Here is a 24,601-nt window from a genome sequence, read left to right as displayed (position 1 = left end):
AAGTAATAATTTTTATTTGTAAAATTCCTTATAAATATTTTTATTACATTTTCAAATAAAATATTACGGTGAAATATTAATTGTTCATGAAAAATATGTTTTGTTAATATTATCATATATGTGTGTTACTAGAAATAAATATGACAACTATGTAATATACATACATATATATTTATATATGCATATATACTTATCTATATGCTACTATACATATATTTATATATATACATATATATAAAAGCATATATTTTTAATTCTTAAGAACCATTACAATACATGTTTTTAAAAATTATTTTTACAAAATTGCATTACATAATTTTTTTTATAAAATATACTCCATTAAAAACTAAAATCTTCCATAATTTAAATAATTTTGCAAGGCTATCAAAATATTTTCTTTAAGTAACATTATTGTAATCACATCAGATAAGGAAAATTCTCCTGTCTCTATCAGAACTATATTTGTATATAATTTGCACATGATTTTAGTCAAGTTTCAAAGCTTTTTTGGCAATCTCATTAAAAGTATATAAAATGTATTTAATCCCTAAATAGAATATCTATATGTTGTGTAGGAATTTAATCAAACTGATATTAATTCAAATGTTAACTCGAATATAAGTACATGTAATTGGTATCATGATACTATACTATATCATAATACTGACATAATAAATATGAAGTGTACGATAGTAAACGATGTTAAAAGATCGATAGAAAATTATATTTTACAAATTTAAATAGGGTATTTAGAATGCCTAATATCAGCTAATATTAAAGAATACAGATCTTACTCTTATCTTTTTAAGATCTGTAAAAAAGTTTTCGGTTGTCGCAAAGTCTCGACACAATTTATGTACTTCAGAAGAATGACTTGTTTATATGTATCTGAACATGCTGAAATGCATGTACGCGAAATTACTTATATTAGTCGTTTCAGCAGTTCTGGCAATCTATTCCTCCTGTGACGAGACCGAGTTGCACTGCGACGCAAGCCCACTAGATGTTGATGCGACATTATAACAAAGAAAAGTAGTTAGAAAATTCATTTAATCTTTTATTTTTTAAAAAAGAACGAGTGAAACAGAGTTAAAATATCACGATTTCGGACACTTGCATTATATCATATTTACGGTCCGTCACGAAAATCATAATAAATTATCAATCATTCAAATCAGTGTTAAACAAGAACGGAAATAAACTCTTGAATCACTCGTTACGATTTACAGCTTCAAAGTTATAATTAAGTTCCTGATTATCAAATTATTGTAAGTAGTGGGATATGCAAATTTTCTCAACTGTTTTTTTTAATACTACATACTGCGTTTGAAAATATTAAATTTGAATGAAATCTAATACTAAAATAATTAGTGATTTACATCTATGATGAAAGAGGAACTTAATGTTATATGAAATTTGATGCACAGCAGCATGGTTTTAGTCTAGAAAGAATGAATCTGTCTTATTTTATTTAAAAAGAAGTAAGAATTTGAAGCATAATATTATCAGAAAAGTAGTAATATATTTTGTAATTCGGTAAATATAACAAAAAAATAAAAGAATAAAAGTACAAGAAAGTACCTAACATATGCTCTATTTTTATTTTTATCATGAAAAATCGGAGATTCTTATATAATATATCTAAAATTAATTATTTATTTCATATTATACATATCTTTTTTTTAATTAATAGATTATTATATATTTTTAATTTTCGCTGTTTATAATATTTGTAAAAATATTCAAATAAAAGTTTGCATAATTATTTTAGTATTTATAATTTCCTTTTACATCTAATTTTTAAATACTGGAGGTGTAAAAACTATTCGGTAAAAAATATTTTTATATTACTAGAATCGATAGTATTATCACCATTATAGTAAAATTATCTACAATGCACGAGAAACGCTATGATTTTTTAACAAATGTCTAGTTTATTTTTAACGATAATATTAACAAGTTGAATGAAAATCATGTTATTTTTCGATGTGCATCAATTTAAAAGATTAATATAAGAAATGCTGATAACAAATGCAAAAAAGATGGCAGTGCGCTAATTATATCGAACGTATAAATAAGAAAATATTGCTAAATTTCAGAATATATTAATATTTTATGTGCAAAAACAGTAGATTATTGTTATTTTTTAAGATACAAAAAAATTTTTAATATTCTTAATTACTCTCAATAACCTAAAGTTACGACATAACATAATTTACAATAATTATGAAAATTACATAAACATGAATTAAGTAGAATCAACATTAAAGTACAGGAACATGGAATGATATTTCTTTCCTGGAGAACATTTTTTAAGGAGATGGTAAAAAGTGTAAAATTACTAATATATGCATTTATAAAGCCTGAACATTCGTAATATGCAAAAGAATATTTAAAATGATCATCCACTGAATATTTAGTTGTGAAAGACTTAATTGTACTTAATTGTTTTGTTTTTAATAAGCATCACAGAGCAATGTACAGATTGCATGTCAGTACATCACATATATAAATGTTCTGCATCTTTGAACATGTACATGAGTTTATTATACTATATTTTTCATTTAATAGGATGCACATTTATTTCAATAAATTAAACTTTTTAAAAATGATCTTCATTTGATGAATAGGAAATATTAGGTGTTTGTAGTCATTATAATGTAGGATGAGTGGAAGGTGATTCACTTCCTTCATCTTCCTCTAATTCATCATCTGTATCTGAAGATAAATGTTCTCTCAGAACTAAGGAACGCATTTGTTCTAATACCTGATGTAAAGAGTCTCTTTGTTCCATTCTGTCATTTAGAGGTGTAGCATCACCACTTGCTGTTCCACCAGCTGGTGTTTGTGGTGTATTACTTGGAGGTACTGGAGTATTTGTACCATCTCCGGTGCCTTTAAACAAAAAGTTACATTACCCATATATATAATGCTAATAATCATTACAAAGCTCTCACAAGTACGATTAAAACTTCAACAAACAACTGGTTTTAGTAATTATTATACCCATATCATCACTTGCAGGACTAGCTGGTCTTTCTGCTCCCCTTACTTCTCTAGTGATTTCTTCATCTTGATTAATTAATCTTAAACCTGCTACTCCTTTTTTTGGTACATTATATAAATCACGTTTAATTTTTCTTCGTCTAGAAGGATCATTTCTACGTAATTGGAGCATTGAACCAAAATCAGCAATATAAAGAAATCCTGCGATCAATAATTCACAATTCCGTTTGCCTTGTTTATATGCAGTTTCTAATTCATGACTTGTACGTTGATCATATTGCCACCAACCTGTAACAACGTAATTCAAAATTACACAAGTTATGTTGTCCATAGAATCAAAATCAGAGTTAGAGTCAGAGTCAGGGTGAGTGTGAGAATCAGAATCAAAATCAGAGTCAGAGTCAGAGTCAGAGTCAGAGTCAGAATCGGAGTCAGTATCGGAATCAGTATCGGAATCAGAATCAGAATCGGAATCCGAATCGGAATCGGAATCGGAATCGGAATCAGAATCGGAATCGGAATCGGAATCGGAATCGGAATCGGAATCGGAATCGGAGTCAGAGTCAGAATTGGAGTCAGTATCGGAATCGGAATCAGAATCGGAATCGGAATCGGAATCGGAATCGGAATCGGAATCGGAATCGGAATCGGAATCGGAATCAAAATCATAATCATAATCATAATCATAATCATAATCATAATCAGAATGATTACATAAACGAATGTTGTGTTTCAGCTGGGGAATTTACAAAGAAAAATAACTTGTATTCTGGAATACAGAAGTTTTATTACAAATATACATGGAAACTAAATTGTAATCCTTTTATAACAAAATAATGAAAATCCTTATACTTTTTACATCATACAATATTTTACATGAAAATTTATAACAGGTATATTGTGCATAATACTATAGATAGTTCTATGAATGGTTATATAAGGTATAAATACAATCAAAAACATTTTATGCCAATAATATTTAAAAAGATATAAAAGATGCAATTACAATTTATTTTATTCCTGAAACACCCTTGCAAGGTGCATCTTTTCTATCACGCTTAATATTACGTTTATAATATGGTTGATATTTTCTGTACTGACAATTGTTTTTAAAGTCAATTATATAAAGCATGCCACAAATTAAAATTTCACATTGGGTGCTACCTAGGTTGTAAATAGCTTCCAAATCCTGGCTAGTCCTTGAATCATATTTCCACCAACCTATGAAGGGGTATGATATAAACTCCTCTATACTTCATCACATGTTTTTAACAAATAATGAAGTTATTTACTTTTTACCTTTAATGTTCTAGTAACATTGATTTTATTTGTAATTTGAAGTATATTATCTTAATAATTTACTTCTTTAACTCATGTTTTTATATCTTTGTGCATAACATCTATGACATACATATATGTATATTTGTGTAGATATATTTATATTTAATAAATTATATTTATAAGAATTATCTTATCTGTAGCTAAAAAATAAAATAAATTTGTGTAATAAAAGATACTGTACCATTTCTACCTTCGTAAAACCATTGGTATTCTTCTTCAAAATGTTCTGATTCCTTCCGTGCTTCATCTACTTCTACCAGTTGTGGTCTATTAAGAAAATCAGGAGGAATTTCTTGACGACACATGGGACATCTTTTGCTTTGATTCGCAACACCTTTGACACAGAGGTAACAATATATATGATTGCAAGGTAATCTTGCAGGATATATACATGGTTGAAGGCAGACTGCACATTCTAGGACTGTTGTTGAACCTAAAAAAATTCATTTGTAAATAATGTTATAATAATAAAAACACTTGTTTGAGTAATATATGTGACATTTTCCAATTACGTATAACCGAAATATAATTACTTTAAATCGAACGAAATATTTTTAATGTATTATTATGAAATTAATCAATAATAGCTTATACATGTTAACAGAAGTGATAATGGGTTCAATACTTTCGAAACTATTTCAAGTCTATACCTTCTTTTTCGTCAGCTTCCTTCTCTTTATCGTTAAGTGTGCTACTTGTTTCTTCCTGTGAGTGAAGTTTCGCTTGAGCCATAATTGCAAACAAATCTAATTCTTCATTAAAAGAAATGAAAAACCTTGTGGATAGTAACACACATCATGTCAACGTTAAAAGAATTAACAGATAACGAGTCTACCTTAAGCCATCTTCGTTGTTTATGACAGGTCAGTGGTTCTGAATTATAAAAACAAGTGAATGAATGTTTGAGAACCCCTTACATCCACTGCTTACTTCGCATTACGAAATTCATACACACGTAGATTGTGCATTGTTGTAGCACATAAGGATTAATTTAAATATTAAACTTTTAGTATTTAAAAAGTAGCAAGACAAATCAACAAAAGCTTATATATAGCAAACTTCTATTTTTTATTGAGATATAGTCATTATAGGTGAATGTTTACTTTTATCTTATTTGTACATATCAGCTTGTATATATATATATATATACATTATATTCGAAACAATTTGTGTATTATAAATATTTTTCAAACATTTATTGATTATTATTTAAATTTGCTACACTGATGTTTCATATGCCTGTTTATGTCACGTGAGAGAAGGTCTGATAAAATTATTTGCCATTTCTAATCTATATCTCAATTTTGAAATTATCGAACATATAATTGTGTAATTTATGATGTAATTGTAACTATATTTGATGAAGTTGTAGGAGTGCTACTTCCTCTCTGATTTTGATAATTTTTGAATATGTTCAAAAGTGCAACATTTTGAACAACTTGTTCCTATACATATAACTGGCGGTTAGTTTCAGTTTCTAAGATAGTCGCAAAAAAATTTCCACTTCAGTGTATTTTCGTCTATAGTTGTGCGTTTTGGTGACAACGTATACGTCAGAAGAATGGTTTTAAATTTCTTAGTGTTTAACATTTTTTAAATATCATTTGTTATGTTTAGTAAACTTTTTAATTCATGTTTAATTATTGGTAAATGTACAGATCAAACCTAACCTTTCCGATATTGATGACTTTTTAATATGTGATGAAGGTAAACAAAAAACTATCGGTATCATACAGTACCTGTACTTGTACATGTATAAATATATCTATATTGGTAGAAAAAATATTGATTTTTTTTAAAACAAATCTATTTGTATTTATTATTGTTTCTAGCTGACATATAAGTAATGAATGTGGTAAATAAGGAACAATATTGATCATGCTGTAATATACAGCATGCAAATAAGTATATTTGATTTTATTGAATGACGGATTTAAAATAACAATTATGTGTCTAAAACCAATCTCAATATAAATATACATCTATATACAAAACGTATGGCTTAGGTCTTAAATAAAATTATTGTACAATATACAATTTCAAGTTTGTGTGTTAGACGCCATAAAATACTGTTAATTATTATTCAAGGAATAGTTATATACTATATCTAGTAGATTAATTAATTTATATATAAATCATTACCAAGCTTGATTTTACGGAACATTTGGCAGTTTCTTAGTTCTCGTAAACCATAAGGGTACAAAATATAATAACCCTATTACCTCATTTTTAAAATTATGTACATTATTATCAATTTATTTTCGGGAAAATTAAATGTCTTTATAAAAATACATAGAAATAAAAGCTCGATTCGTACTGCAGTATTTGATGTAATCTGATAAAAAGTACCCAATACTACACCGGTCAGTATCACAGCTACTCTCTGCTCTTTTAGCTTCAATGCAAATGTTAAATAGTCCTACGCATGGGCAATTACTCATTCGGTATACATGTAGTTGCGGTATCCGGGAGAAGGGAAAAACAGAACAATTTGTGACGTTATATAATGTTGTACAACGTGTTGGCTACAGCGACGTAGGAAACTTAAGTTTCTGCAACGTACTGTAACCGAACGCAAAATAGTCTGCGCACGGCAAGAGTTAGATTTTCATATTACTCATTGATACATACCACCAATGAGCAGAGGAAATCTTTTGGTCCAACACATATATTCTCCTTGATAAATCACTGCTAATTCATCTGGAGATCATACGTCATTTTAATCGATTGCACGAACTTATTCGTGCGTGTTTAGGAATCACAATCACCTTTTAATAATACCTGTAAATTTAGATTCTACTTTTATATTTAATTGTGTCGTTTCTTCATCAATTTCTCGCGACACCGCATATCATGATATTTGGCAGCGCTCCACGACGTTTACGCCATGCACCAAGAGATTGTGCGTGTGTTTGTAACGTCCTACACCACCTCTTTGTTCTGGCGCCATCTTCGGCCTGCAATATAATATTTGTTGTAAATGAAACAACGATTATTGAGAAAATATAATATATAAAAATTCTATCTTTATCTTTTATAAATAATAAAATACAATAGCGAAACTCGATTTCATTAAATATGTTAGTTTTACAGACATTAGAATAAAAATTATGTAAATTTTTGTAATGTAAAACATAATGTAAATTACATTATAATATCGCATCGTATTTTATGTAATAAAAGTATTACCTTAAATATAAAAGTTTCCTTTGATGATAATTCTTGAATTTCGAAATAATCTTCAAGGTCTGTTTCACAACATACTATACACTTATCCAGATACAACGGTTCCTAAAATAAATGAAATTTCACATAATAAGAAAGAGCTCAATTGCGTACATCTGATTTAAAGTCGTGAAAATAACTTACGCGCAATAATGAATAACGTCCAAGTTTTTCTTTAACTAGCAATAACGTAGCTTCCTTGATACCAATGTGTCTTGGAAAGAGAGAATCGTCGTTAAATTCAAGGTCCTCTGCATTTGGCTGTAGAAAAATTTGTATAATGTGTGAACAAGCGTCAATTATAAATATAGAATATCGTTAAATATAATTGTAAACGGCATGATTTATACCTTGCCATTAGTAACCAACATGGCAGTTACAGGAGCAAGCTTGACAGTACGCCCACGTCTCCAATTGTTATCTGTTGGCTGAGCAACTAAAAGACGTCCTTCTAATACGAATTTTGCTTCTTCATGAGCCCATTCTAATACTTCTACGGCCATCTATTATTTATTTGTTGTATTAATTTACATTTAACTCAAATATATTTAAAGTTAATTATACAGTTAAATAATGCATTCGTATATTTTAAAATAAATCATTTCTACATTACCTTCCTTAATTTTATATTCACCATATCCTGTTCACCAATAGGTCGTCTACCATTCTGAATAATTGAAATTCTTCTCCAAAGCTTTGTCGAAGTTACATCCTTTGCTTCCTGTTATTACATTATTAAATTTGTCCATTGTGCATGTAATATTTACATATTTACATTAAAATATTGATATTAATTTTATTCGAAATTTATAATACAGATTAATAATATACTTACAGCATTCATATGTTCCAAATGTAACTCTATGGTAGCCTGAGCTTGTTTTAGACTTTCTTTTGCTTCTTGTATATCTGGTCGTACAGAAGGTGTAGCTTTCAGTAATCGAGCCAACAGGAGAGGATATTTTGTTACTCTTTGAACGGGAACCTAGAAGAAAAGAATTATTTTTTATATAAAGTCTTGCATTTGAAAAGATGTCATAACTCCGCTTTTCCCTTACCATTAGGAAGGAATTCAAATTCATTCTACGTAAAACAGTGTTTTCCATTTGTGAAACCTTTAGAAAAATTCGCAGTAGTTCTTTTTCCTTCTCTAAATTCTGTAATAATAAGCTTGCGCTTCCTTGACGGGTACAATAGCTTTCAAATGCATGTAACATCCGCTCAGATTCCAGGAAGATTTTTCCTACATCTACTGTTAGAAGATCTTCATCCCCGGATTCCTATAAATTATTTAGAAATTATTATCCTTATTTGTATACAACCTTATTTCTTAAAATCAATCAGAATGTTAGATTAAAACGTTCATCCATCGATAATAAAATGAAAAATCTATTTGATACGCTTCTATTCAAATGTGCATTATTTTTATTTATAAAATTATATGTTGCAGAAATATCACAGGGGAAATTTAAATTAAATTACTTTAAAAAATTATTTTCAACTTTATTCGGTATACAGTATGGTCACAATAATGTGTAATACATGTAACAAGAGTTGATGAACGTACAAGTAATAGAAATGGTATTGAAGGACTATCTATTTACCTGAGCAAATTCCACGGCATCTTTTAATTTTTCTGCGAGTACAAGGTTGTGTTCGAGAAGTTCTTCTACGTTGAGGAAAATCGCTGCAAGCTGCTCGGACGTGAGAAGCCCAGCCCTTAGCATAGGTCTGTGAAATTCTTCGAGAATAATTTGTAGATCTCTTCCGTACTTTTGTTCAGTCTCTACAATCTCTGTAATGATTTCTTTGCGCTCTATTCTCTTTTTAGAGCATTTTCTACACACGAAAGGGGCGTACACTACACCACTAAACAAACATAATAACAGTTATTAAAATCCTTACTACATTAAAAATTAAATTACAAATTCATATAATTAAAAGTAGTAGTAGTAGTAGTAGTAGTAGTAGTAGTATTTATTACTTAATAATAATAGTACTTTAACAAAATATTAACAGATATATTTTTACAAATTAGGAAAGATTGTAATACTAAAACATTGAAAATATATGTATATATTCATACGATTACTTCATATTCTAACAGAATACAAATTGTAATTGTATTTATTTCCTCTCAGGTATTCTTTTGTTAATTTGTACACAAATATTATATCATCACTTACCTGTCTGTTATTAAAGGATCCAAACGTTGTTCGCAGTCCTCGCAGTGCTTTGAATCACCGGAAATCACTTGTGGGATTCCACTGAGGAGACTTCCTGGTCCCGAAGAGACATTTCCTGCCCTCCAACGTCTTGGCACGCCCCGAGTGCTGCTGGCTTGACTGCTTTCTGATCCCACTCCGCTATCAGTTCTTTCTATATCTACGGCTCTTACCTTTAAAAATTGTAATTCACATCACGACTTTTATCTGAACTATCATTACATGTATTACACGCGATGTTATCTTATTTACGTGTGTGTAATAAACTTTTAATTGGAGAAACAATAAATAGACGATTATCGCGAGAAAAATACAAGTTGGTTTATATTAACGCAAAAGTATGGCATCAAGAATATATTGATTTCTGATTTCGAAGCATTATAATGTAATATTATACAAGAAAAAACAAATAGAAAAAAAAATATAAAACTCTGATGAAAACATACTTTTGATGTTTCCGATGAGCTGGTCAATATAATATTGCATTCCTCACTGCTATCGGAAACGTTGGATATCTGTGAACTCTTCGAACTAAGATCGCCGAGGCTGGTCTCTTTTTGCTCATACAGCGCTTCAAGATCTCCCTCCGTATCTTCTTCGTCTTCATCGTCGTCGTCATCTTCCTCTTCGATGGATGTTGCTTGATCCTTCGAGTCCATAAGGTAATTAAGCAATTCGAATTTACTTGAGATATTCTCTTCTTCTGGCGACGTAGACATTTTCTTGAAGAAGTCCTCGGGACTCTTCGACAAATACGTTTCAGCAACATCCTCGGATTTTTTGAAAACATTGTCCGTCAAGTAGGATCCAAGGAACTGATCCGAATTACTTTTTCTATAGTAATCGATGTCACCGAAATATATTCTGTCTTTTATGTAATCCTCCGTGGGTGGCGGACTCAGTGGCAGAGGCGGAGGTTCGTCGGGAATCTCCTCGTAAATGGGCTCCTTGATTACCTCATAGGGATTCTCCTCAAGGAAGAGATTCGTTGAAATGAAATCGCCATCCGAATTTAAGCTGGATGTTCTCGAGTAATTCGCCTCGAGAGTCGACTCGGAACTCTCGTACTCCTTGCTCTTCAGCAAACTTTGCTTCAGTATTTTCAAAATAGCTTCGCCGCTGTCTTCGTCGAGGATCTCTCCATTTTTTCTTGCCTTCCTTAGGGAATCTTCGAGCAGTTTCGAGATCAGTGCCTCTTTCGACAGTCCCAAAAGTTTCGACGAATTTTCCGCATCTTTTTGCTGTGTTGTTTGTTCCGTTCGTGTCGCTCGTTCGTTCGTTATGTAAAACTTACCACTCTTCTCCGTGGTAGAAGTTTTACTTTCGATATTTGATCTCATTTGCTTCTCAGAGTCCTTTGACGTTTCTAGGACACTTGGCGCTATTCTATTCTCGGACGAGGTTTCGTTGTTTCTTCGAGAATATTCGGTCTGTTCGATAGATTCCGATTCAGTCGCATTTAACGATTTTGATTTTATATCTTCTTTATCGTTTTCTTTGACAGATTCGACCACGATGTTTGACTTGTAGTTGTCTAAGATCACAAGCGTTCGATTTTCGCTAGAACTCTTTATTCGCGGCAAATTTTCCGAGTTTACCGAGATCACCGTGGGATTGTAAACGCTGTCTTCTCCACCGACGCTGATGGTCACTTTGTTGTCCGGCGATGTTTCAGCGGTAGGGGTTGTGTCACCGTTGATTAAAATCGACGTTCTTCTCGACCCATTAGTACCTGGGCCTATCTGCAATCGATGTATAAGAGGCGAAGCTCGGGGACTGACTGTAATTTTATACACGTTGTTTTCCATGGTCGGTGATCCGATCTCGATTTTCGACGATCCGTACGAATTCGATGTGCTCCAAGTGGTCTTCAACAGTGGACTGCTTCGTTCTGATTCGGTATTATTCACGATTTTCAGTTTCGCATCAGAATCGCTGATCTTGTAACGATGTTTCTGTTTTCCAGGCGGAGGAGACCAACTTGTTGGCCTCATTCCTCGGAAATGATCGCCGTTCCCATCAAAATTCCTTTGAATTTCTATCGAAGGTTCCATCTCTGGCTTAATTATACTTTCAGTAGGAACTTCTTCGATTTCTTTTGCGTTTGATAATTCCGATTGACATTCTATTTTAATCGAATCAGTCTCTTCCTTCAAGTCCGAATCTTTTATCGTCGTTGTCGTAGATTCGATTGAATCTTTATGTCGAATCGTTTGCTCGTTTGAACCTGGCGACGATTCTTTCACTCTTCTACACAGGCTCAGGCGCATGGTATCCATAAAAAGCACATCGCCAGCTGATACCTCTGGTCTGTTAAACGATCGTTCGCTTTGGCTGCGTGATAAAGATGATTTTTTGGAGTTTTCTGTAAATTAGTGACAAGTATTATTAGATCTGCCACTAAAACGTATAAGACACGAAGCAATCGTAAAATTTGTCTGGTATATTTTGTTGAAATTGTTATCAAAGTATTTACATATTTACGATACAGAATCTAGCGTGAAATTATATATATAAAAGAACAAAATGCGTATCGTTAGGAGGACAGCTTGTTCTTGATAATAATTTAAGTCATGGAAAATGAACAGATTTATCTTTTGGTAAACAAATACGGCTGTATTGCGAGGTATAATCACATGCAAGTGTGAAGTCGTGAATAGTTATGAAAAGAAGAGAAAACGCGTGAGATCTCTAAAATGCATAATTACACGCTCGCGATACCCAGAGAAAGGAGAATTATTCCGTAAATTGTCTGAAGATTTATGACTATAAGTCGGGGAAATTCTTTAAGAAATTATTATTGTTAACGGATATCATGCTGCGAATTATTTTCAATAATCGAATATTATTTCAGAAAGTGTCCACAATGGCAAATAATAGAAATCCATAACTTGCAGATAGGATTACAAATATTTTTAATTTTCGTTTTAATTCACGTTTACATTTTATTCTATCTAAATAGTATTTTCATTTTATTTGCCCTCTTCTCGAATATGATATTTTAGAGGGTAAACATTAAAGAAACGAGGATTACGACTAAGACGATATTTTATACTAAACATTGTTTTGCAAGGAAACGACTAAAACGATAAATCAGTGAAACTATAGAGGAAGGGAATAATTGGTGTTTGTGCGAAAAGAAGCGATCCTGGAAGCTTCCAATTGAGAAAACGAAGGCCATTTGAACATACGATGGCTAACGGACATGTAATAATGTACATTTTGTAAACTAAGAATTCCCATGTACTCTGCTGACACGATAAACTCTGATATCTATAAAATAAATCTAGATATTGCGTTGCACGTAAGATAAGCAACCTTGATTCTAGTCTGACATCGATTCGATCTAAACCGTACGTTCATTACGTATGATCATTTAGTTAAGATTAAATATTACATCTATAGGAAAATTTAATCTTTTTTCTTGTTTCCAGGCTTGTGTTACGGTATGTTAATTTTTTTCTTTAAGCGGTATATTTATCTTTTTCACGGTGTAACGATCCTCGTTATGGTCCATATTTTTCATCTAATTTATTTTTTTATACACAAAACCGTGATAAAAATAACTAGGAAAAACGGCAGAATTTTTCGCAAAATCTAGCGAAAAAGGTACATTCAATGAACATAATACAAAGAATAATCGAAATTCTTACCCTCAGACTTCAATATCAGGTCCTTTTCGTCTACGGCGATGCTTGGAATACGATCCTTGCATTCCTCGATCTTGATCTGCGATTCGGTGTCCTTCTTCATTCTGATCTCGTTCGTCTCCTCTATCCTTTTCCTTTCTTCGTTCTCTTCCTTCGCGTTCTCGCGTCTCGACGAGTGAACAGTTTGATCAGTGAAGTTTCGTGGAACGATATCTTCGCTCCGCCGTTGTACCTCGACGTTCTCTTTTTTCTTCGAGGCAACACGTTCCGCATCGCAAGAGGATACGAACTTATCTACCTTAATTCCTTCAACAGGGTTAATAGGATTTTGGCACACATGCTGCGAGATTCTGGGTTCCTTCGGTCGAACTCTATCCACCTTTGGATCCTTGATATTCGGAATGGTGATGAAATTATACTTTTCTCTCTGCTCGTGCGATGATACAGTTACTGGCTCCTCCTCTTCTTCTTCTTCTTCCTCTTCCTCTTCCTCTTCCTCACCCTCCTCCGACTCGTCATTATTCGGTTGCTCCCTGGGTGAGCCGCAGCTCGCGATCCTGCCGATTCTGCTCCAGGATAGTCGCGTTACTTCGGACGGTTTTTCGGGCGCGAATATAACATTGTCGACGTTGAACAGGACGTTCTTCCTACGTGTCTCGAGCACCTTCCCCCGCTTCAGAATACTCTTCAGCGTTTGTTTGGCTTCCTTCAACCTTCTCGGTGGTCGCTTCGGTGAAACCTTTGGTATGGGAATCCTCGTGACCGGTGCAACTTCCTCGTCGTCTGAGATTTCTCGTGGCTCGTTGAACACCCTTATTCTCTGGCCACCGATCGCGGCGACCGCGCTTCTGTTCGGTATCCTCTCGATCGATTTCACTTTCGAGGGATCGAACAGGCTGGAAAGCGGCCTCGCGTCATCCTGCTCGAGGGCGTTGTCCGACAGGTCGTCGCTCAGATCGTCCTCGTCCTTTTGTTTCTTCAACAACAAATAGGGATTTACGTCGCACACGAGGATGCTCTTTCTTGAATCACAGGCGCTCGACGGCCTCTCTTTCCAGTCATCTTGATGGTTGCTTTTCGTCTGACTGGTTTCCGGTGTTTTCACCACAGAGCAATCCGACCAATCGTTCTTCGCGCTTTTCACCTTTTTCGGAATTCGAAGCAGCCTGACAGCGGTCGTCGAGATCGATTGATTTCGCGAATCCGCCAGCAGTGGCGATTCCTCCAGCCATTCGTCCGTGGACACGCCAATGAAGTTCGCACGTTGCTTGCGTCCTGTGTCCTCGTAGCTCGCGCTCGCCTCTTTGTCGAACCATTCGGATTTCGAGGAAGTACCTTCGATCGAGCCCTTTCGCTCTTTCGTGTTCCGCGCCATACTTTGGCTCCGAGAATCGCGTTGAGACAACGGTCGGTGCGGCGAAATACTGCGTGCCCGCGTCCTCGGCTCCACTAGTCGATTCCGACGCATCAGGTCGTACGGATCGTCTATCGATGACCTCAGCACTCCTGCCGATTTTCAATTGCGTTCACTAACGATAAACGTGAGATATCGGAACGGTCTTGCGTTTGTAATTTGTGGAATTCTAACGTGTGATATTTAATCGCGATGGAAATTCTTTGAATGTAGTAAATGAATAGTTTTAAACGTAGTCGCGTGAGATATTTTGCTTTTCTTCCTCTTTTTTTTTTTTACACGATATAATAATGGAAGAATGACAGAAAGAAGGAACATTGCTAAATCTCTATTATAATTAAATATATCTATAAAAAAAATGAAAAAAAAAATATTTATAGATAAATATACAAATTTAACTAAACTGTGTAACTTCGTGTCGTTGCACGAAGTAAAGGTACACTTTGAATCGTTCGGATCTTCGCTCAAGTATGTCACGCGAGAAATTTCATTAACAAACTTAGCAACTCACTAATACAGCCACTTACCACGCATTAGCAAACGTTAACCGATCTAAGCGGCGCGTGTAGGTACGCGTTAATTACAAAACGTATCTCTCCCTTTAGCTGCTCACGTTTCCTTCGTGGCATGAGCAAAACACGAAAGATAAAGAACAATCGGTAATCGATACTGTAACCGCTAAATTCTTCGTCGATAGAGAGACTTACCGGCGAGGCTGGGCCTCGACCTCGAGGAAACCGGTGGTAGCCGACATGTTCCTCCTAAAGGTACACCAGCCAATCGGTGACCACCGCACTTGCGGCAATTGCCGAATTTCCGGGTGGTTCCACTGAGAAATTCCGGACAGGAACATACTACCAATACTGGTGCTCCCGGTGGCGGCGGAGGCGGTGGTGTCATGAAGCCTCGTGGCTCGTGTCCAGGTCTCGAAGACCGAACCGTACCATAGAGCCATGGATCCCCGTAGATCATTTGACGCGATATTCCGCTGCCGCCGCTTATCGTTCCCCACACTTTGCCAGGATCATCGGTGCTTTGATTCTGTCGCGACAGACCCAGTCTCACACTCCACGATTTCTTCCCTTTGCTCAGCGTGTCGTAATTCTGAAACGAATTGATAGTCGTAGATCGTTAGTTGGAAGTTAGCATTTAGAGGCTTTTTAACTGTACGAATCTTCTTGCGTTTGAATTTGAGTGAAAATACGATTGTAAGTGGGAGCAGGCTTGGGAAAATTTTGTATGAAATATAGAAAGAAATATATGTTTAATAAGAGAAATGCGTAAAGGGAAATTGTTCGTGGTATCGATGTCTAACATTACTAGCGTCTAAAGCTGTAATAAATTCTTGGAGCGATTATTGTTTTCTCTTCCGTAGTTGCGGTAAAAGTGATTGATGCGCCTTAAAGTATAATGTAACTTGCATTTTCTATGGAATTCCGTGATATTAAAGTAACGGTGATTATCTGAGAATTTTGTTAAAATTATTAAAGCTATGTAATTATTTAACATCAATATCCATTTGTTACATATAGGTACTTATTTTATAAGATAGATACGCATTTCTTATGTCTATATGATAGTTTTTATCGTATAATTTAATTTTTTTTCGAATTTCTGCTTTTTGGCACTCGATAGATTTAAACGTCCTATATTTGCACCGTGATAGAACGTTAAACTACTTGTCCATAGATTAACTTTTAACGGACTTAATTCTTCGGTCGCCAGTCAATTTGTATCTATCCATCGACTTTTCCTTCAGGGCATCGTTTCAAAGCAGCAAAGCTTCGACTGTGAGTGTAATATTAGATGCGTTATTACATCACAGGTGACAATGTGTTAGTAATCAGCATAATGTTACTGCAATATCAGCGTTCACAAACGACGTACCATATGTATAGTATTCGAATGGACGTCTTGGGATACAAAAAAAAAATATAGTTTGCTTAGATATTAACATATACATATGTGGATTAAGCAATACAGTTGCGACAGCGTATACCCGTTTCTCTGGTTCAAAGAAGTAGCAAATACTTTTTGTGTAAATATTTTTTTAAAAGAAAATGCATTGGAAATGTACGTACGAATTACTTTAAATGTTCTATTAAAATATTTTTATCGCCGTGCCTTTAATAATTAAATTGCCTTTAATAATTAATAATTAAATGGCATTATAGATAATGACAGGATACATTATTATAATTGCAATTAAAAATTTTATCAGAATAATTTCGCAAACATGTTCAGCAAATAGATCTGTACGTTTTTAAATTCGCGCATTTTCTAGCTGTTAGGTCATTTTTCATTCATCTGCATGGAAATGAATTTTCTAGTACGCATCGTCTTATTTGGCGGTGTCGTTAATATTCGATGCATGTGATTATTGCGAATAATTGCTGTTCTCATTATTATCATTCGAAAGGGAAGATATGTACGTGAAAGCTTTCGTTTTCAACAGGATATCCGGACTTAGTAAACGGAATTTTTAATGGCTTGCGTTACACTGCAACTCCAAATATTAACTTTCAATTTTATATCTATACAAGGCTCTCGGAAACTTTCGATCCTGTTGTCAAAAAGGAGAGCATCGATTGAAAGTGAAAAGTGACTACCTTTCATTTAATAAGTAAACTATACAATAGTATAGAATCGAGTTTCGTTTGTACCAAAGGCACGAAGATTTTTAAAAATATAGCTGTAACGGCACATGAGATAGAGGACAATTCAAATCGTGTTGTTGCTTTGCGTCGCAGTATCAACATCGTTAGGATATACATAATGTAATAATAAATAAACTCCGAGCAAAACAATGTCGCCGCTACGAGCAACCGTCAAACGAAGACGAATTTCATTTGAATCAATATCGGTTTTATCAGTTAGTCTCGAACGATCTTATTAGCGGATTATACACTGTCCTTGGCGAATTCGTTAGTACGGGCGTCTTAGCGAACATTATCTGTATTTATTTATTTATTATTTTAAAATATATTTGACGGTTTCAATATCTCGTACTCTTGTCATTTAAACCACACCAAACAACCATCCTCTACATAGCTGTGACATTTTTAAAAATATACGAAAAATATAGAAGAAATGATTTTTTGTAGTGAATCATCGACCATGAGCTCAGACATGGTATGCTGGTGGAGGTCACAGCTCGTTTTAGGCTGGTACTGTGAGTTTCGAAACAAAAAGAGAGAGACAGAAAAAGAGAAAAAAGCGGAGAAATGTCGCGGGTGGACAAAGGCGACCAACAAATTAAACATCTTTTCTTCTATAGAAAAGAAAAATATCGACCGTATGCAGGTTCGTAAAAAATTTTATTTATAGGAAACTATAAAGAAATCGACGAAAGAAACTGAAAAATATTTGGACTGGTCTTCGCCTGGTTTTTCTGGTTTTCATGCTGTGCTACTACTTTGATACTTGCTTCTTTGAAAGAGCACCTTTTAAAAGTAACAGGAAATCTATCGTGAAATGGTATGCATTCGCTAACAGGTTCTACTCGATGGAAAAATTTCATCCGTGGGAGACGAAAATACGCTTTCGATCGGATTCGGACTCCACGTCAATGCTAATTTTCCTATTCGCTTCGTTCTATTTTTCAATTTGCAGAGTGATAATAGCTGCGGGCATTATTTCGAAAAGAACGACTTCGGAATGAAGTTTCGTCTTAAGCATACGTGCGACATCACACAAGGCGTAATTAACAGGAGAGTTACTTGGAAAGCGAAAGCTTGGTTCAAACCAGGAAACTCACGAAGCAATGGTCTCTCGACCATTGTTTCTAGGAAGGGAAAAAATACTAAGGTGGGATTTGCGTGCACGTCGTGCGTGCTCGAAGGTTAGACACGATCTACGATCTTTCAAGAAAATATGTGAAATTACGCGCGCATCCTGCTTTCCATTGACAGTCACAGAAAATGAATGGATAAATTGACAAGTGAGTGTATATTTAATTTTGAAGTTTGTCGATTGAAAATCGGAATAAAATAATGGTCAAAACGCTTTGGTATTATCTGCACCGCTTTCTTTCGTATTAGCTATCTTTTTTGGTCAGATGCTGAATTTACGTCAGCACGTGAAATTGAAGTATACCTATCACAGGTAAAAACAGTCGGAGGAAATTGTGATATTTTCATATTTATTTCTTATGTTACGTTTTAAGCATTTGGTCCGTTAAAATAAGATAAATCAGACTTGGACACATATTACTGTTATTTGTACGGACTTATATATAGTGTCACTTAACATTCATGAATAATATTCTCTTTTATTGGCCGGAAGTTTATTAGTAGGTTTTGTAGTAATTTAAACTGGTCTTTAATGGGACAAGAAGGTACCATTTCGATTTTCTTGTCTTGCGATTAGAACGAACAAAATGATTAACAAATAATAGACAAATTATAGTTGTGGACATAGTAAAATATGTTATATTATGCTATATTATTATCTTATGTATTAATTTCTATCATTGATTGATTTCTTTCTAAATATATTTACTTCCTATGAATTTTATATAGAAACTTTCTGAAACGTTGTATAGTATGTATTTATTCGTACTTAATTCTCTTCAGTTAGCGTATATTATTATATTCTTATATAGATTCGTAGAACTCGTAAGAGTTAATAGTTCAATTAACAATTCTCATTTGCAGTTACGTTTTATAGGGGCTGCATGTTACATATTACGCTTTTCTAAATCTTATTACATTAATTAGAGTAACAGGAAGGGGACTTTCATGTTCTTGGAAGAGGAAAATTGTGACAACTTCAAGACTCCTTAATAACCAGCTGGTGTAATTTGTCTTAGGTTGTCAATGTAGGTGCTCACAGCTGTCGTTCGGACAGCCTCGTACGAAGCTGTAAAACATTTCCTCGCCAACGAAGTAAAACACCTTTAGTCGACTATATACGTGTATCTCCTATTGAAGCCATGTAAGTCGAAACAAAATTAATCTTACATATTAGTTTTATAGTATCTGTGTCGTTACATTAGCATAGAAATCTGCTTCATATATCTAGCATTGCATATAATTATTACAGATGAAGGATATATGGTTATGGAATTCTGTGAAAGAAAAACAAAAACTCAAATATTTCAAAGCGAATTAGCTCCGAATAACAGATCGGAGATTCGTCTTGTACTAACATATCCGTACGAAGATAATTAGTACAGAAGTTACTTGCGAAACGAGAGCTTAATTGACGCTATCGATAATTGTCCTTGTTACATGTTAATCCATCTTTCGTACAGATCTTTGCGCGTGAACTATATACAAAGCAGAGGGCATGTGTTTCTGGCACCTCTCGTTCCTTTTTCCTTCAAACCTTCATATAATTTTCCTTTGTTTCGTACCAGTTAGATTTTACAAATGGACCCTGTATCTGTGACATTATTACGTATCATCGATAAAATAATCCAAGATCGTACATTGCAACCAACTTTCAGGTAAAATGTACGATTTATTACACGTACTCAATACTCAAATCACCTAATTCCAAAGGGAAGGTCTTGCGGTTTCCTAGCCGTTTTCGCTGTTCCCGTATTCGCGGCATTACAGTGGAACCATCGGCGAACATGAGAAACGTTAAATAATGGTAATGAACGATCATAGTAAATTGCTTCCTTGGTGCTTCGTGAATCGAGGAGGGCTGATTCCCAGATCTATCGAAGAATAACGTAGGAAATCGGCAACTTCCTCTCCATTACGCTGCGTTCGGCCGTCTCGGGAAAAGGGACGCGCGCCATGGAAAAGGAGGTTATTTGCATTTCACAGGCGGATACTGCCGGTGATACGGACATTGTACGACATGGCACACGAGGTCGGAAAATGGGGCAGATAGCTCGCCCGAAGGCAAACTCGATACGCTTTACTTTCTCGCGTCGATGCTCGAGACTTTCGTAAAAGTCTTGTTCCACAGGCTCGCGTAAGAGGAGCGGTCCGTACGTTCGATCGGCGGCTCGTTCGGAAAACAACAAGAACGCTATACGTACGTGCAGGGCCACCATAAGTGTGCACATAGCGCGAACCGTGTTTCAACGATCATAGAAAACGAGGTGATATCTCGCAGGTGCAATGGGAGAACGGGTGTGGCCGACAAAATTTCAAACGAGCGCTCCAGGTTCAGCGTCTAGTGACATTTTCATCGACTTTTTCCGATCGGTGAAATTCCTTCGGATAAAGATGGATTTAACGAGCGTGAATTGGCCATTATATTGCTGTTACTGATCGTTCGCACGATACGTTCGTTCGACAATCTGTAAGACGATAGTTACAGCTTCTTTGCAAACTCGAGGAGCAAAAGGATGAATAATGAGCGTTTCGATGTAATTTTTATTCGTAGATAGCAGAAGATGTTTAGTCAAATAATTAATCGGATTTTGATTATCTGATGGACGATCTGGTCATAGGATATGACATCGCGTTATTGTTACGTAGCTATGTACAAGGATTTGTATTCCCTGTATGAAAATTTTGATAATATTATACCTATATTACGATAAAACTGTGTATAAAAAATAAGAGGAATTGCTAACAAAATTACGTTGAAATTATCGAACAATGTTTTGAGAATCTAGTTGGAGACAAATGCAGGTTCCTCTCGTTAATGCTAGACATTTCTTAAATCACGAAGCCAGGAACGAAAGGATTTATCGCAAAAAATGTGACGTATTGATTAGAAGTTTTGTAAATTGGATTAATTGAATTACAGATAAACTTAATTAACTAAACGATTAAGATAAACTTAATTACTCCAAATCTTGCCGATTATCGATATATATTATTTTGTGAATTCTAGAAAACTGAAAAATTGGATAATTCGACGATCGTTACCATTTTCTAGTTATCAATTTTAGTATTGAAATTATGGAAACTCAAAACGTATAAAATGTTTTCTAATTAAAACATTCTCCAGTCCTCGACATTTAAATTACTGAAATTTCAGACACGTAAAATACAATATGAATAACAAATAAAGTCATTAGCAAGATTATTTTTGATTATAGATAATCCAAAATGTGTTCTTTTTTAATTACTAAAAATCTTTCACAAAATGTAAGGGAAAAATAAAAAGTGACCGCAACTTTCTTCCCAATTTTAGTGAAATCGAGATTAATTAAGTGGAATACATGCAAAATCGTAATTAAATTACAATTAATGTCACATCCCAGTTACCATTTAGACGACTTTAAAATAATACATAAAAATATATATATATATATTATGATTTAATTCAACGGTTAAATAATTCAACTGTAATCGCGATTTTTTTACTTAGAAATTTCGAAAGCGAGACTAACGAAACGTAAAACGAGTAAAAGTGCAGCATGAATTACAAATAAAGTTGCGTTTAAGCCACTCGGTAGACAGTTTTGAAATTCTCCTAACAGACTCTACGTCGAGTCTACTTTGTTGCTAATAATTGCTTCTTACCCCTCTTCTTTCTATCGATATTTCGCGCTGATTGAAAAGAGAAAAGGCTTTTTAAAAGTAATAAAAGAAAGAGCAAGTAATTTATTTGATCGTTGAACGTCGCAACTACTCTCATTTACTGTTTCCTCAGTGATCCAACCTTCGTAATTTCCGCGGCAAACGACGAATGAAAACTATTACCACAGCTACGACCAAGATTATGCTTAATGCTTTTTACACAATTAGCGAGATAAGGTTGATATTACCGGAATAGAAACTTTCTGCAGGCAAATAACGTTAATTGCACCGTAAAGTCACGAAGCTTTCAAATTAGTCGAAGGTCCTCGACCTCCGCATACAACTTTACCTCCACGTCAAATTGAAAACCATCAAACTCTAAATGATTCATAAAAATTTTTCTGGAAAAATACGTTGCTGTTGATTGGATCGCTAAACATGTTCCGTGATAAAGTTCAGCGAAGCGCATTTTAAACGACTGCCGGATAGAGACATTTACGACGAAGACAGATTCGCAACATTTTTTCCGTACACTGGTAATTTATTTAGATCCGTAGAAAATCTTTTAAGCACATGGAAATAAGTTCGATACTAAGAACGAAAAGTTGTAGAAATACCGAAACGATATTTCATTAACAAGACTGAGAAATTAAGCAGAAAATAAATAACGATCGACTTGTTCCTTTCAAAGAGATAACGACGAGGAAAAGCAGAAATATATGATAGAATTTTCTAGCCAACCTAACGCATGATCGTTTGCTTGGTTTAAATGGCGAATCGAAGAATCGAATCTATTGAAATGTCAAAGGGAAGGTGAGAATCAAAAGTCGACCACGTATGACATAAAAGGCAGAAGTCCACTTTCCCCCGATGGCCAAGGCTCGAGAGATCAAGATGACCTCAAGAGATGGGCATTTTCTATTCGCGTGACGTCTCCTCCTCCTCCTCCTCCTCTCTCTTTTTACCGCTCGTCGTATCTTTCTCTTTCCCTTTTCGCAAGAACCGGCGCACTCTTCCCGTATCGATTCGTTTCCTTTTCTCTCCCTCGTGTATTGCTCTCGAAATGGATTGCAACTAGTCGTGATTTCAAAAGCGCAGTTCCCTTCTTCTCTTTTTTTTTTTCTTAAATCTCTTTCCGAAGGCCATATCTCGTTTGCACGCGTGCCACAAGACTAGAAGGAAGGAAATTTTGTAACGTCCAACTTAGATTTTAGATGGTCTGTCCAGAACGCAGTTCGAGAAATCGTCTTCTACCTGAGAGATAATCGAACGATCTGCGTTCATATTACTATATTTAGAATGTGACTGGTTTTTCACAATGTGCAGGGGAACAGTGCAATCATTCGATCTCGGTATTAATGCTGCGCATCCTTCGACTAAGAATAGAATTTCGTTTTATAACTTCGAAGAATCGCTCGCAGCTACTGGTCGAGCATAATTTTCATTTGAAATGTTTTTATCTTAACAAGGGATGCACGAGAAAAATTTACGGCGAGAAATATAGAAAATAGACGAATTTTACTGTCTGTTATTTCTATCAGAAAAGTAAAAAAACAACGATGATTCTTCGGTTTCAATGATTTCATTTTTGAGAAGGTTAACGAACAATTGCTACACATCATGGCATGAGAAGTTACTAAAAGGCAAACGAGTTCTATTAAGTGGATCTCAGTGCTTGCAAACTGAAGAGACTACCAGTCTTAATGACGAGTTAAAAATTTGTTACATTGCTATGTATTCAATGCGATCATAATAGCAGTCTTTAACGATAGTTTTTGCTAAAAGTTCACCTTGAACGTAAAAGAAATAATCCTTAACGTTTGATCGATATTCAGCATTGAACAGTTCTGAATTATTGGAATTGATATTTTAGAGTTGCCGTTGTAAATCATCGACATGATTAATTGTACGAGCATCAGTGCCGAGCGATGTAAGTACCGAAGATTGATTTACGCTATTTGTTCACGCTCGATGCGCAACAGACTAATAGCAAATGCGGAATCAATGGCGAGCAACGAGCGATAGAAAACTGTGCGTTCGAATTCTTACGAGACGTTGGCGAAGCTAGAAATTGCAAAGTCAGCCTGCAGGATCGGAAAAGTACATTCTTACGTCGAGAAATGTATGCACTACTTAACACGTTGTCGATCGGTGAAAACCATCGTTCTGCTTGCGAATGCCGAGCAAAAAGCTGCACAAATTTAAACGATTAAAAATAACAAAGTATAACGACGCGGATGACTTTTGCAATAGAAATCATTCAGAAGATTTGAAAAGCTTACACGACGCGAGAACATATTTTCGTTG

The 24,601-nt window shown here is 34.6% G+C and overlaps 2 protein-coding genes across 7 annotated transcripts in view; both read right to left on the bottom strand.

Annotated features, from left to right (window-relative positions):
* Positions 1-820: 820 nt before the first annotated feature.
* On the bottom strand, positions 821-5,311 carry LOC117208544 (E3 ubiquitin-protein ligase RNF146). Of its 2 annotated transcripts, XM_033449759.1 has the most exons (5): positions 4,998-5,311; positions 4,529-4,780; positions 3,007-3,294; positions 2,768-2,895; positions 821-999 (listed from the first exon to the last, which is right to left on the bottom strand). In XM_033449759.1, exons 1-5 carry the CDS (start codon positions 5,077-5,079, stop codon positions 937-939), a joined length of 813 nt encoding a protein of 270 aa, XP_033305650.1. In that variant the 5' UTR covers positions 5,080-5,311; the 3' UTR covers positions 821-936. The 2 variants fall into 2 exon arrangements, with proteins under 2 accessions (XP_033305650.1, XP_033305649.1); XM_033449758.1 differs by lacking the exon at positions 821-999 and having other exon boundaries at positions 2,436-2,895.
* A 1,262-nt stretch (positions 5,312-6,573) lies between these two features.
* Positions 6,574-24,601, bottom strand: part of LOC117208543 (titin) — a 48,548-nt gene continuing 30,520 nt past the window's right edge. For 2 of the 5 annotated variants that reach the window (XM_033449754.1, XM_033449753.1), the window contains exons 3-14: positions 15,569-15,965; positions 13,451-14,953; positions 10,244-12,162; positions 9,759-9,970; positions 9,177-9,441; positions 8,631-8,852; positions 8,408-8,557; positions 8,186-8,293; positions 7,923-8,075; positions 7,717-7,833; positions 7,537-7,638; positions 6,580-7,304 (exon numbers count right to left, since the gene is read on the bottom strand). In XM_033449754.1, the coding sequence (XP_033305645.1) occupies positions 7,176-7,304; positions 7,537-7,638; positions 7,717-7,833; positions 7,923-8,075; positions 8,186-8,293; positions 8,408-8,557; positions 8,631-8,852; positions 9,177-9,441; positions 9,759-9,970; positions 10,244-12,162; positions 13,451-14,953; positions 15,569-15,965 (5,277 nt within the window). In that variant the 3' untranslated portion in view covers positions 6,580-7,175. Of the gene's footprint in view, positions 7,305-7,536; positions 7,639-7,716; positions 7,834-7,922; positions 8,076-8,185; positions 8,294-8,407; positions 8,558-8,630; positions 8,853-9,176; positions 9,442-9,758; positions 9,971-10,243; positions 12,163-13,450; positions 14,954-15,388; positions 15,480-15,568; positions 15,966-24,601 lie in introns of those variants that run through there. The other 3 variants (XR_004487725.1, XM_033449755.1, XM_033449757.1) reach the window with 3 other exon arrangements.

Source organism: Bombus bifarius, unplaced genomic scaffold, assembly GCF_011952205.1.
Source record: "Bombus bifarius isolate JDL3187 unplaced genomic scaffold, Bbif_JDL3187 scf7180000008140, whole genome shotgun sequence".
NCBI classification, from domain to species: domain Eukaryota; kingdom Metazoa; phylum Arthropoda; class Insecta; order Hymenoptera; family Apidae; genus Bombus; species Bombus bifarius.
Note: the sequence above shows the minus strand (reverse complement) of the source record. Positions and strands in the feature narration are given on the sequence as shown.

Bases quoted from the DNA above. Each gene is read 5' to 3' on its own strand.
- LOC117208544 (XM_033449758.1), bottom strand. From the start codon at position 5,079: ATGGCTCAAGCGAAACTTCACTCACAGGAAGAAACAAGTAGCACACTT. The intron at 4,781-4,997 runs GTATAGACTTGA...GAATTTTTTTAG, and splicing joins GGAAGCTGACGAAAAAGAAG to GTTCAACAACAGTCCTAGAA. The intron at 2,896-3,006 runs GTATAATAATTA...TTTTGTTTAAAG, and splicing joins TCCTGCAAGTGATGATATGG to GCACCGGAGATGGTACAAAT.